The sequence below is a fragment of the Bos indicus genome, chromosome 1, assembly GCF_029378745.1.
Source record: "Bos indicus isolate NIAB-ARS_2022 breed Sahiwal x Tharparkar chromosome 1, NIAB-ARS_B.indTharparkar_mat_pri_1.0, whole genome shotgun sequence".
Taxonomy (NCBI): Eukaryota; Metazoa; Chordata; class Mammalia; order Artiodactyla; family Bovidae; genus Bos; species Bos indicus.
In genome coordinates this window covers 140,232,903-140,247,392 of record NC_091760.1, presented here as the reverse complement: position 1 = coordinate 140,247,392, position 14,490 = coordinate 140,232,903, and the positions used below count along the sequence as shown (strand labels likewise).

Here is a 14,490-nt window from a genome sequence, read left to right as displayed (position 1 = left end):
TCATTCAGTGCTTACCTGTCCAGACAGCATGCCAGTGCTATGCAAGGTGTTATTTCATTTAATCGTTACAACAATCCAAGAGGTAAGAGTTAGCATTATCATATTTTTAACAAACTAGATACTATTGCACAAAGGTAACTATGTTTTTAACAGATAAGAAATTATATTGCTTAAGCATTATAGTTCTTCATTCTAAAATACGTTTTCAGTTAATATGTACCAATAGTATCAATTCACACAGTTCTGCCCACCCCTCAAAAGCTCTTGTTACAATGCTAGTGTTTTTAGTCAATGGATTCTTGGGCTGGAAGTAATCTAGCATTTCAACATGGGGAGCAGCACAGCCCCCACAATAGACCCAGCCCACCTGGCTCTAAAACCAGTGTGCTTTGCATCTTCACCTTCCTGTCTACTGCCCCTATGCATCTTGCTTTATCGCGATCCAAAAAATATTCATTTTCCTTGTTTTTTGGATAATGTTCTCACTTATTTTCAGTTCTAACAACATTACTGATTGACACCTCAAATTGAACCTCAGAAGCAATCTTATTTGAGTTGAAAGGAAGAGACTGGTCTCCCCGTGGTGATAGAGGATGTTGTGTTCCAGTCAGGTTCAGTCTGAAGGAGAGGGACCCCTGGTCCCACTGCTCTAGAAGCATGGATTCCCAAAGCCTCCAGGCCATGCTGAGTGGGGTCCCCAGCCATCCTCAGTCAGTCCACAGAAACCAGGAAGAGCACTGAGAATTCTTCAGGCACCAAAAAAGTGGAGCACCAGAAAATAACTTTTTTGTTTTTATTTACTTATTTTTTTGGCCACACCATGTGGCATGAAGATCTTAGTTCCCCAAGCAGGGATTGAACCTGTGCCACCTGCATTGGGAGCATGGAGTCTTAACCACTGGACCATCAGGGAAGTTTCCTGAAAATACTTTTTAAAATCCTGGAATTTTAACAGTTTTAAGCATGGAAATAATTATCATGTGGAAGTCCAAGACTTTGCTGGATCCTCTACGTTTATGTCAAGGTGAAGTGTAGTGTCCATTGTGAATCAGCTTTTCAGAGATAAATAAAAGATAAACTCTAGGACAGATCACATAAACTTTTATTATGTTAATTTCTTTAATTCTCCTAACCAATCTCTGGGCTTCCATGATGGTTCAATGGTAAAGAATCTACCTGTAAAGAGAGAGACGTGAGTTTGATCCCTGGGTCGGGAAAATCCCCTGGAGGAAGAAATGGCAACTTACTCCAGTATTTTTGTCTGGGAAATCCCACGGACAGAGGAGCCTGGTGGGCTACAGTCCATGAGGTCACAAAAAATCAGACATGACTTAGCAACAACAACAGCAACAACCAATCTCTAGGATAGGACTTATCCTCATTTTGTAAACGAGGAAACTAAGAATCAGAGGATCTCTGGGTGCACAACCCATGTGGACCAGACCTTCTTATTAGGCTGGTGTGGAGCAGACAAAAGCCTAGGAGATTCAGAAGTCCAAATAACCAGAATGTTCTTCAACCATACCACAATAGCTAATGTCAAAAATAATCATCTGAAGGCAACAAGCAATCCTTGTCTGTTTTGAATTAAAATTTAAGTTATCCATAGTTTTCATTAAAATTCAGTGGGGTTAATAATGGATCTGTGACATACAGGATAACTCCCAAGGAAAAACAAATTTCCATCAAATATGGGTCAACAGGGGTTCACTACTTTTCATTTCTGTTTCTTGGAGAATAAAAGTATGTTGTTGTTTAGTTGCTAAGTCCAACTCTTTTGCAACCCCATAGACTGTAGCCTGCCAGGTCCTCTGTCCATGGAATTCTCCAGGCAAGAATACTGGAGTGGGTTGCCATTTCTTTCTCCAGGGGATCTTCCGAACCCAGGGATCGAACCCGTGTCTCCTGCATTGGCAGGTGACTGAGCCACCACAGAAGTCTGAATAGAGGTATAGCACAGAGGTAATTCTCCAAGGACAAACTAAACCCAACAGGAGCTAAGTCTAGGCAAGTAGCCCAGTTAGGCAGGACAATGCACGTCACGTGAAATATCACACTAAGAGAGCTAGTCCAAGTAAAAGAGGTAGATAACATGGTGCCTGGCAGACATGCAGAAAGTGCTCATCAAATCATATAGTGCTAGTAAAATTAAAAGTACAATTAAACTGACATGTAGCCAAACATCAAAACTCTGACTTTAAGAAAAAAAAATTCAAATAAGAGTAGATGGAGGTTTTAGGAGAGAAAGAAAGACAAAGATGGACACACACTCAACACTTGGGTAGTCCTGAGTGGCACCTTGAGGTATCCCTTGGGTAGTCCTGAGTCCATACAACAAAGTGCCTGTGGTTTCCAAAACCATGAACTTACTCCCACCCTAACACTGATTAACTCACCCTGAGGTTGAGCCTGCCCCCAGACAAGGCCACTGCCTTCACATATCTTGGAGTATCTCAAAAGACTTCATTTAGAAGATGTGTACTTATATTTATTAATTTTATTTGTACTATTTTTGTTAACAAAAGACCATGTTTTTCTTTCTACCACTGCATTGATATTCACCTAGAAAAGGAGAGTCAGAATCCTACAAACTAGAAAATAATCTTTTGATGTGCTCAGATAGGTAGATATTATTTTAGAAAGAAAAAAAGGCATAGCATCTGAATGACACATCAAAATAGCCTTATATCCTTGCAAATAATGAAGTAGGAAATGGCAACCCACTCCAGTCTTGCCTAGAAAATTCCATGGACACGGGGACCTGGCAGGCTGCAGTCCATGGGGTCTCAAAGAGTCGGACATGACTGAGCACACACGCCTTGCAAATAAACACACAACCATCTCTTAACCTTCTCAGGGTGTGAAGATCTGTCTTCCTTGAGGGGTTGGCTCAGGCTTCCTTCCATGAGAAAGTCCTTTCCTTCTCTACTAATTTCATGCATTTCCTTTCAAGGACTCTAAAAGCCAATGTATCTTTTGAAAGAGCAGATGAGCTAATGAACTACAAATCCTTGTACCAAAAATTTAAAAACACATACAAATCTATGTGAACAAAAGTAAATTACCTTCTTTCTCTGTCCTGGAGACACAGCAGCAGAATATTATAATCAGAACAATGATCAGGATCAAAAGCAATGACAATGACACAGCAAGTAGAACTATGGCCCAGGTAGGCAATGATGTACCTGGTTTATCAATACTGTCTATAAGGTAGAAAGGAGAAAAAAATATATTTTAGTGATGCTTGCCATTGTCAAGGGTATGTAATCACTGAATCTGCCACACCATAAATTAGAATACATTTTCCGACAATATTGTAACTATTGCATCTGCTACAGCCAGATGTCAAAGGCCAAGTTCCCTTCAGTGTGATTAAATATTCAATGTTCTACACTATCTTCCATTACTTTCTCATCCATTTACTGCTACTAATAAATACCTGCCTAGTAACACAGTCCAAACATTCTCTGGTCAACGCCTCTAACATTCCTGAGAGGTGGATAAGCTAGGCTGTGCCACTCCCTAAGGTTGGAACAGTGGTTTCCATGCTCTGATATCATTTACTTACTCAAGAAATGCTTATTGACCAGATACATGCCCAGGAGTAGGATTGCTGGATCAAAACTCTAATTTGAAAAGCAACACGCACCCCTTTGTTCACAGCAGCACTATCCACAATAGCTAAGACTGGAAGAAAGCTAAATGTCTATCAACAGATGAATGGGTAAAGAAGATGTACACAATGGAGTACTAGTCAACCACAAAAAAAAAAATGAAATAATGCCACTGGCAGCAGCATGGGTGGACTTAGAGATTATCATACGAAGTGAAGTAAGTCAAAGAGAGAAAGACAACTATCATATGATATCACTTGTATGTGAAATCTCAACTACAACACAACTAAACATATTTACAAAATGGGAACAGACTGACAGCTCCAAACACAAACTTACAGTTACCAAAGGGGAAAGGGGGTGGAGGAGGGATGAATTCGGAGTTTGGGAATAGTGGATACAAACTATTACATATAGAATGAATAGACAATAAGGTTTACTATACAGTACAGGGAAATATATTCAAAATGCCCTGTGATAAACCATATACCACCTGATGTGAAGAACTGACTCATTGGAAAAGACCCTGATGCTGGGAAAGACTGAAGGCAGGAGGAGAAAGAGACGACAGAAGATGAGATGGTTGGATGGTATCACCGACTCAATGGACATGAGTTTGAGCAAGCTCTGGGAGTTGGTGATGGACAGGGAAGCCTGGCGTGCTGCAGTCCATGGGGTCGAAAACAGTCAGACACGACTGAGTGACTGAACTGGACTGACCTATTCAGTGTTTCAAGTCATGCCTCATCACCGATTTATTTTCAGGAATGGAAACAACTGGTAAACTTTTGGAGTTGCTGTTATCTTATTTACATTAGTTTTCTGAATATTGAGCTTTAAGCCAACTTTTCACTCTCCTCTTTCACTTTCATCAAGAGGCTCTTTAGTTCTTCTTCACTTTCTGCCATAAGGGTGGTGTCATCTGCATATCTGAGGTTACTGATAGTTCTCCTGTCAGTCTTGATTCCAGCTTGTGCTTCTTCCAGCCCAGTGTTTCTCATGATGTACTCTGCATATAAGTTAAATAAACAGGGTGACAATATACAGCCTTGACGTACTCCTTTTCCTATTTGGTACCAGTCTGTTGTTCCATGTCCAGTTCTAACTGTTGCTTCCTGACCTGTATGCAGATTTCTCAAGAAGCAGGTCAGGTGGTCTGGTATTCCCAACTCTTTCAGAATTTTCCAGTTTGTTGTGATCTACACAGTCAAAGGCTTTGGCATAGTCAATAAAGCAGAAATAGATGTTTTTCTGGAACTCTCTTGCTTTTTCCATGATCCAGTGGATGCTGGACCAATTTGGTCTCTGGTTCCTCTGCCTCTTCTAAAACCAGCTTGAACATCTGAAAGTTCATGGTTCATGTATTGTTGAAGCTTGGCTTGCAGAATTTTGAGCATTACTTTACCAGCGTGTGAGATGAGTGCAGTTGTGCAGTAGTTTGAGCATTCTTTGGCATTGCCTTTCTTTGGGATTGGAATAAAAACTGACCTTTTCCAGTCCTGTGGCCACTGCTGAGTTTTCCAAATTTGCTGGTATATTGAGTGCAGCACTTTCACAGCATCATCTTTCAGGATTTGAAATAGCTCCACTGGAATTCCATCACCTCCACTAGCTTTGTTCATAGTGATGCTTCCTAAAGCCCACTTCACTTTACATTCCAGGATGTCTGGTTGTTGGTGAGTGATCACACCATCGTAATTATTTGGGTAGTAAATATCTTTTATGTACAGTTCTGTGTATTCTTGCCACCTCTTCTTAATATCTTCTGCTTCTGTTAGGTCCATACCATTTCTGTCTTGTATTGAGCCCCTCTTTGCATGAAATGTTCCCTTGGTATCTCTAATTTTCTTGAAGAGATCTCTAGTCTTTCCCATTCCATTGTTTTCCTCTATTTCTTTGCACTGCACCACTGAGGAAGACTTTCTTATCTCTCCTTGCTATTCTGCATTCAAATGGGTATATCTATATTTAAATAGATAAACAACAAGGACCTACAGTATAGCACAGGAAACTATACTCAATATTTTATAATGATTTAGGGAAGATAATCTGTAAAAGAATATATACCTGGATCACTGTGCTGTACACCTGAAACTAACACAGCATTGTAAATCATCTACACTTCAATTTAAAAAAATAAAAATGAGATAAAATACAGTATATGGTCAAAAAACAAGCCAGTCCCTTAACGTCAGTTACATCCAGAGAGTAACATGACTCATCCCCTTGCTCCACAGAAAGCAGACTCCCAAGCATCACCTGAAATGCTTGCTGTGCTCATGGATTCAGAGCCAGCTCCCTCGATGCCAAGTCAGGGGTCTGTAATGGTACCCCAGGTGATTCTGAGGCAGGTGGTTGGTGATCCACACTTTGAGAATCCCTGAGTGCAGTCAAGATGTAAACACTGCCCAAGCAAACTGCCACATTCCAGGGAACCCCTATATTCTCCCTCCCACTGATATGATGACAAAATTATTAAACCCAGAACTGCTTTAGGATATTCACACTCTGTCCACTCTTCAGAAGCCTTGTGACTTAGAGAGCTTCGGGTTCCATGTCAATAGAACAATCAAACTTCCTGGTCACCGTGTGCCTATGCTCCCTTTAGCCTTGGGCTCACATGTTAGTAACAATTCTCAGCCCACTAGGCTGTTCAGAAACTCAAGAGGCACGGGTCAAAGTGCCAAACACTGTGAGGTCCAGCGTGTGTGTTCCAGATTGCAGTGCTCATCTTAAATTCGGTCTGATGAACTCTTTTTACAAACTGAAGTTTGAAAAAAATAGGAGCTTTTATAAGAAGGGAGCCAGCGTAGGTGGGTCTGGTTCAAGATTCAAGAGAAAGGCATGAAATCCTTACTGGAAAAGTCAACACACTGTTGACTTAAACGCTCTATCAGGGGCGTTTCCTTTGCTGCTGGAAAAAACTCTCAGCATGCCAACTTGGGTCAGCTGTTTCTTAGCATGACAATCTTCCCCCTAATCTTGTACAGCAAGATAACCCTAGGGAGGGCCTATTTGAAGGAAGGGAGGCCACCTCACTGGCGTGGAAGACAGAATCAAGAAAGAGAGAGGGTGATATTGCACCCTGCCTGCCTCTCGTGTCCCTTAGTTTAACCACCAACTTCAAAAGAGGGATGCCTGCACTCACCTAAAAGCCCCAGGCTCTCACCAACATGGCAACTTACATCAGGAACCACACGGCTCAGATTTTTGCTTCCTATTGGCTGTGACCTCGCTACACTGGGGGTCAAATCTCCCACAGAGTTTCCCACCTAAGAAAGATTTATGCCCTCTCTCTGCTCCAGGGGAACCCCAAGAAAAGCATGGGGTGTGTGTTTTAAACAGATGTAATTTAGGATTGGAGCCACAGAGAGGAAACTTCCTTCAGTTCAGTTCAGTCACTCAGTCATGTCCAACTCTTTGCGACCCCATGGACTGCAGCATACCAGGCCTCCTTGTTCATCACCAACTCCTGGAGCTCCTTCAAAGTCATGTTTATCGAGTCAGTGATGCCATCCAACCATTTCATCCTCTGTCAGCCCCTTCTTCTCCCGCCTTCAATTTTTCCCAGTATCAGGGTCTTTTCTAGTGAGTCAGTTCTTTGCATCAGGTGGCCAAAGAAAGGATTGGAGTTTCAGCTTCAGCATCAGTCCTTCCAGTGAATATTCAGGACTGATTTCCTTTAGGATGGACTGGTTGGATCTCCTTGCAGTCCAAGGGATCCTCAAGAGTCTTCTCCAACACCACAGTTTAAAAGCATTAATTCTTCAGTGCTCAGCTTTCTTTATAGTCCAACTCTCACATCCATACATGACTACTGGAAAAACCATAGCCTTGACTAGACGGACCTTTGTTGGCAAAGTAATGTCTCTGCTTTTTAATATGCTGTCTAGGTTAATCATAGCTCTCCTTCCTTACTTTAATAATAACTTTTAATTGATATCACAGTATGTATATATATGTACACACATGCATATATATCACAGGTATCTATGTTTAGCATGAGGCTAAGTTTTAAATGAGCAAGGCTTCCCTGGTGACTCAGTAGTAAAGAATCCACCTGCCAATGCAGGAGAGAACGGTTCAATCCCTGGGTCAGGAAGACCCCTGGAGAAGGAAATGGCAACCCACTCCAGTATTCTTGCCTGGAAAATTGAATGGACAGAGGAGCCTCGCCAGCTACAATCCACTGGGGTCTCAAAAGAGTCAGACACTGCTGAGCAACTAAACAACAATTTTTAAATGAGCACATTTACAGTGGGTTGAAAGAAAGAGAAACAATAGTCTTATATTGATAAAATGAAAATCATGACAGTGAACAGAAAACACAATCTTGGAATGATCTCATCCATTACCCAACCCCTTCATCGTGCAAATAAGACACTCAGGATAAAGCTCCATTAAAGGTTAGCCAAGGGTGCTCAGACCAGGGAAGCCCCAGAGTCTCTGACTCTTTATTCTGCCACGTTGGGTCTCTAATCTGGAAAATTCCTGCCTGGAAAGTTGCAGCCCAGGTCCTATAAGAATTAGGGACTCTCAGTGGACACCAGTCCCTGATTTGTGTCTTAGCAAAGGGTGTGGGCACAATGATTCAAGATGGAAAGCAGATTTGCAGGTACGGATGGATATACTATGGGCTTCCCTGGTGGCTCAGGTGATAAAGGATCTGCCTGAAATGGAGGAGACCCAGGTTCGACCCCTGGGTATATACCTGTTACCTGTTACCCACAAACAGTGACTAAGTAAGGTTACCTCCAAGTTCAACACCACCTGCCTTCCTCCCTACATTCCCTCCCATAACTGCCTGCACGCAAGGACTGCAAGACTGAATTTACAGTGTGACTTTAATCTCAGATCCGAGATTGTCCTTTTCCCATCTGTGAAGAAAAGGAAAATAGATCCCAGGTGCTCTCACAGAAGTGCTCAGAGTTTTAAAAGGGCACATAGACTTTCTCAAAACCAGCAGGATGACTGCAAAATGTCACCACCAGAATGTGCAAAATATGCTCCTATGTGGACCAGAAAGGACATGGGAGATCACTGAAGCCACAAATAAATGAGAGCCATGGCTCACTCTCCTGTCCTGTAGGCTCTGGTGCAGGCACCTGGTGTTTTAACCCACTTACTTCTCATACCAATAACCACCCTAGATGGTAGGGATTATTATTATCTGTTTCACAGATGAGAAAACTGAGGCTCAGAGAGGTTAAGTCACCTGCGTAATGCCACACTGTGAGTAAGAAGGCAAGCTGGGAATTGAGTCCACGCTGTCTGGCATCAAGCTGTGAAGAGTAGCATCTGATGAGGCTGGGCTGGGAGGCTCGGCCTTAGAAAGTTTCCATTTCAGTAGCTCCTAATCCTGCTTGCTCAGTAATTTGGGAGCTTTTTAAAAAAATAATAATAATAAATGCTGGCTTCCAGACTCTACACAGACTGAGACAGAACTCTGGGGTGGGGCCTGAGAATCAGCATAAGTGTTAAAGCTCCCTTAACAAGCAGCCGAGGAGGGGAAATGCATATCCTATTCTCTTCCCTGCCCCTCATTTTACCCACAAGAAAACTATGCCACGAAGACACAGGACTTGCCCAATGTCACACAACTAGTGCCCAAATCCCAACAAGGACGGCCACACCCACCACTCTTGTCTGCTCTCAAAAGGACCACGTCCCACAGAACTCAGATCTCACCAGGAATTACCAGTCTACAAGGCAATCGTGTGTCCTAAAACTATGGCTTCACTTGCTCAGTCTATAGCCTGAACACTTGTAAGTTTGCAGAGAAAATGACCCAGATGGTCAGACAGAGGGTTGAGGGAGCTTGGCCCAAGGCAGGAGTGAGGGGGGTTTTCACCTTCTCACTGTCTGTATGTCTGTGATCTTAAAGTCTGTATTACCTCTATAATCAAGAAAATCAATTTAAAAAGACACCAGCATGTGCCTTTCAATACGCTTCTCTTTATAGAATCAATAAGTACTTCATGCAACCTTTTGGCTTAAACTCATCAAGCTTCCTAAGCTGTCAGTGTCACTTTCCTCAAGGGCTCAAAAGGATTACCCCCAAATGAACACAAACTCCTTGCACTTTTAGGAAATGGGTAGCAGAACTGATGCTTTTATCTGATTCCTAAGGAAGCTTGAACAAGCAAGCCTCATGCACTCTCAGCTCTTCATAAACGTGGCTTGGCTTCCAGAAGCCAACTCCCCTAGCCCAGGTGGTAACGAGGTCTTCAGCTACTAAAACTTGCATAAAACACACAACACACCACCAGCCACCAGCTGCTCTCGATCTTGATGAATAATTTAGAAACAAATTACCCATCTCCAGATGAGTCCAATAAAATGGGACTCATTGCAACATACACATCACGCTCTCCTCTGTGAAGCTGTTGGATCTCCAGATGCCATAATTAAGCTGCTCACTTCACTGGTGCTGGGCTAAGAAGAATTCAGCCGAGTTAAACCCTATCAAGGGAAAGTGAATGCCCCTCCCCTTTCCCTACAAAAGACAAACTTTTCAGACAAGCTCATCTCCAGATCCATTTCTCCAAGGCATCATTAGTCAGATCAGAGCTCTTTGTTGCATTATTGCCTTAATAAAGTGTGTGGTCTGAACAGTTTCGTACCATTTGGTGCTAATAGAACTTTTTTTTCAATCTTCCCTTTCAAACCCTGGACCATACTTTGTCACATTTAAACTGCCTGAAAGCAAGCTGGGTTGGCTCCTTGGAGAGATGGTCAATTCCAGGCCAGAATAGGGCTAATGCAAAGAAAATTTGGAACATTTTAATGAGCCAAGTGCTCAGAAACTAAGAGGGACACGTCAGGACACCAGAGCCAGCTGGAAAGGATTCCCCCTGGTCAAAATTGGAATATCAAAACGGATAGTGATGGGAGTAAATTACAATGTATTGGATAAAAATGAGTCCACACCAAACTGAAAAAAAAAAAAAAAAAAAAGAAGAAGAAGAAGAAAGAAAAGGAAGAAAGAGACAGCGATGTCTCTTCTTTGCAGAAGAATGTGTGTGCTCATTTGTTCAGTCACGTCCAATTCTTTGTGACTCCCTGGACGGTAGCCTGCCAGGCTCCCTGTCCACAGGATTATCCAGGCATGATTACTGGAGTGGGTTGCCGTTTCCTACTGCAGGGGATCTTCCCAACTCAGGGATGGAACCCAAGTCTCTTATGTCTCCTGCACTGGCAGGAAGATTCTTTATCACTGTGTCACCTAACAAACCCATTACAGAAAAATGACAACTAAACAATATAGAAAAATGGTGGAACCAGAAAATCATTCTTTTACAACCACCAAAGAAATAAGTGATTTGGGCAATGACTTATTCATGAATGCAAATATTATTAGGTGAAAGACTGTCAAGAAACAGATATTCACACAGTACTTGTAGATTATATATTAATTATAAAAGCTAAAATGTACCTTTACAATAAAGAAATCTGGGGGATGGTGCTTTAATCAGATGATTGAACTTATTACCAGTAATCAATAAAACTGGGATCATGCGCCCACATGACATTACTCATAACTTGGCAAAAATATTTGACCTTCATCAAGAATGTTGGGAAAACTCAGACAAATCCATATTGATGGGCTTCTTGCGATAAAGGTCTGGATCCTTCAAAGATGTTTTTATTAGAAAAGACAAAAAAGGTGGGAGTACCACTGGATATTAAAGGAGACCGAAGAAGACATGACAACCAAAGGTTACACATGGTCTATAGCTGGATACTGGCTTGGGGGGAGAAACATCTAGAAAGGACAATGGGAGAAATTTGAATATGAACTGAATATTGTATAATAGTATTGTATCAATGTTAAAGTTCCTGACTTGCAAGAACATTGGAGTTAATTAGAATGGCCTTGTTCTTATGATACATATCCTGGGGTATTTAGGGGTAAAGTGTCATAAACCTCCAAGCAAATCTTAAATGGGAAAGAAGGGAAGGAAGGAAGGAAAGAGAGAGAGGGAAAAAAAATTGTAAAAATAGTGAGGGAAGGATGGACAGAAGACAGGGAGGGGAAGAGAAGGAGGGAGGGAGGGAAAGAAAAGCTGAGAGAGAGAAGCAAACGTGAGAAGGTGTTCACATCTGTTATGTCTAAGTGAAGATACATTGGTACTCCTTGTACTATTCTTGCAACTCTTCTAAAGGTTTTTAATTGTCCAAACTAGTAAGAAAAGCAAGTTAGGTTTGAATTCTAGCTTCCTCTTCATATACATATATAGTCTTAGTAGGAAATAAGCTAAATTCTTTGGAGTCTCATAAGCTGAAATAAGTTAACCCTGACTTAAAAAAAAAAAAAAAAAACGCACAGATCTCTGTGATCTTTACCATCAAAAAGACAGATATTCACAGAAGCAGGTCAAAGCTCTGGCAGTCCTGAGCTCCCATTTCTGTTGGCAATCACCAGCTGGAGCTGGTCCACCTGCTCTGTGTGGATAGGGCATGCTGTCTGATTCCTAACAAGCCCCTACGATCTGTCTCCTACCTGACACGTGTATTCACCCATGCTTTCATTTTTGTCGTCTGCCTGGTCTCTGGGGGTGTCTGAGTTGGAGAAAAGGGCCAAACATCAAGAGCGTGGGCTTGTGCTGGTACTACACTGGGGATGATCACCTGCAGCATAAAGTTCAGGGTAACAGGATCCAAACACATTAGGCTCTAAATGGCTTTTTACAGGTTCACAGAGACATCATCTGTTGTGCAGTGAATTGTCTCTCCCCAAGCTTCCCCGGTGGCACTAGTGGTAAAGAACCCACCTGCCCATGCAGGAGACATAAGAGACCTGGTTTCAGTCCCTGGGTCAGGAAGCTCCCCTGGAGGAGGGCATGGTAATCCATTCCAGTATTTTCGCCTGGAGAATCCCATGGACAGAGAAGAGAGCTACAGTTCAAAGGGCTGCAAAGAGTTGAAAAGGACTGAAGTGACTTAGCATGCACACATGCAAAATTCATTTGTTAAAGTCCTATATTCTAGAGCCTCAGAATGTGACCTTGTTTGGAAACAGTATTGTTGAAGATGGAATTTAGTTAAGATGAGGTCATCTTAACATCACTGGATAGAGTGGCCCCTTATCCAATATGACTGGTGTCTTTATTATTATTTTTTTTTAAAAGGAAGTGGGTGGAGTTTGGACACAGCCACACACATAGGGAGAACATCATGTGAAGACGAAGGCAGAGATCAGTGGCAGTGTCCATAAGCCAAGGGACACCACAGATGGCCAGCAAGCCACCAGAAGCTGTGTTACAGGGAAGAACCAATTACAGCTTCATTTGGATCTGTTTCTTTAACCTTTGCTTCCTGCTGCTTTTGTTCACTGAAAGGATACTGCCCATACAAAGTGGCTTGCCTCAGAAAACCCTGCCCCTCTACCTGAATGTTAAACCAAAATGCCTTTGTTCAGGCCCCTGTCCACATGTGGGTGACAGGATGAAAGAAATAAATGCATCCCCTGCCTGAGGATTGCCATTCTAGGAGATATTTACAAGATTAATGGCCTCTTTATACTTTGTTTCCTCACCCAACCCCCTATCTCTGTTCTGTAAAAGAACCTGGCATCCAAACCCCAATAAGATGGTTATTTTGAGGCATTAGTCTGCCACCTTCTCAGTCAGCTGACTTTCTGAATAAAGTCATATTCCTTGCCTCAATATCTCATCTCTTGGATTTATCCGGCTGTTGTGCAGTGAGCAGAGTGACCTTGGTTCAGTAACAGCTGGGAGAGAGGTCTGGAACAAACTGGTCCTGAGAAGAAGCCAACCCTGTCCACACCTTGATCTCAGACACCCAGCCTCCAGAGCTTTGAGAGAAACCATGCCTGTTGTTTAAGCACCCAGTCTGAGGTTACATGGCCCCAGGACACTCACACACCTTCCAGGGCTGCTCACAGTGGGAGGGCAGAGTGGACAGGTAAGCAGATTCGACACACACTGGCAAGGCCACCTCTGCCATCTACTATAAACATGGACATGTTCCAAACAATGCTCCCCTGTCGTCTCATCTTTACAGGAGAATATAAAAGCATCCACTCATGAGAAAGCTGTGCAGGCTAATTTGGTTAATATTTGAGAACCACTTAAACTAGTGTATTTAAAGAGGAGATACATTGTTTGGTGTGTATACATATAGCTGATTCACTTAACTGTACAGCAGAAACTAACACAACATTTTTTAAATCAGTATACACCAATAAAAATTTTAAAAAATAATAAAGTAAAACACTGAGCTGGAAAAAAATAGTCTTTACTTAATAAGTGATATGTAATACTGTTTTTTATTTTTGTTATTATTAATCTTGCTATGGCTGTAACTTTGTTCCAAACTTTGGAAGATCTTAAGTGAAGATATTTTCATAGTGGGAAGAGTTATGCAACATGGGAGAACTCATCCTGGCTTCGGGATCCCTCTGTGCCATCAGCATTCGACCTGGAACAGAGTGTAGTCCTTCTCTGGGCCTCCTTTCCTTTCACTTTTCCAAAATGTAGGTGTGAAAGCAAATCTCCAGCCCCGACCCCTGTGCTTTCTGAGCCCAAGCAGGCTCAGAGAGGCCCCATGAAGATGTGTGGTCAGAGTCTGGCATTTGCCAAGGACCCTGTTGATGATGGCATTATCAATACAGTGAACATGTACTTAAGCAAACTCCGAGGACAGGGAAGCCTGGCATGCGGCAGTCCGTGGGGTCAGGGGGTTGCAAAGAGTCAGACATGACTTAGTGACTGAACAACAAGGACCCTACAGCAGATTCTCTTTGGATCTAAATTTTGCAGGAGGAGAAGGGGACGACAGAGGATGAGATGGCTGGATGGCATCACTGACTCAATGGACGTGAGTCTCAGTGAACTCCAGGAGTTGGTGATGG

At 42.4% G+C, this 14,490-nt stretch overlaps 1 protein-coding gene across 3 annotated transcripts in view; it reads right to left on the bottom strand.

The window, feature by feature from the left end:
- The window catches only part of IGSF5 (immunoglobulin superfamily member 5), a 50,405-nt gene that overhangs the window by 15,305 nt on the left and 20,610 nt on the right, over nucleotides 1–14,490 (bottom strand). The window contains exon 5 of one of the 3 annotated variants that reach the window (XM_019962781.2): nucleotides 3,066–3,203. The exons of the other annotated variants lie outside the window; for them this stretch is intronic. Coding sequence (XP_019818340.2) covers nucleotides 3,066–3,203 — 138 coding nt within the window. The remainder of the gene's footprint in view (nucleotides 1–3,065; nucleotides 3,204–14,490) is intronic. 3 annotated transcript variants of the gene reach the window in all.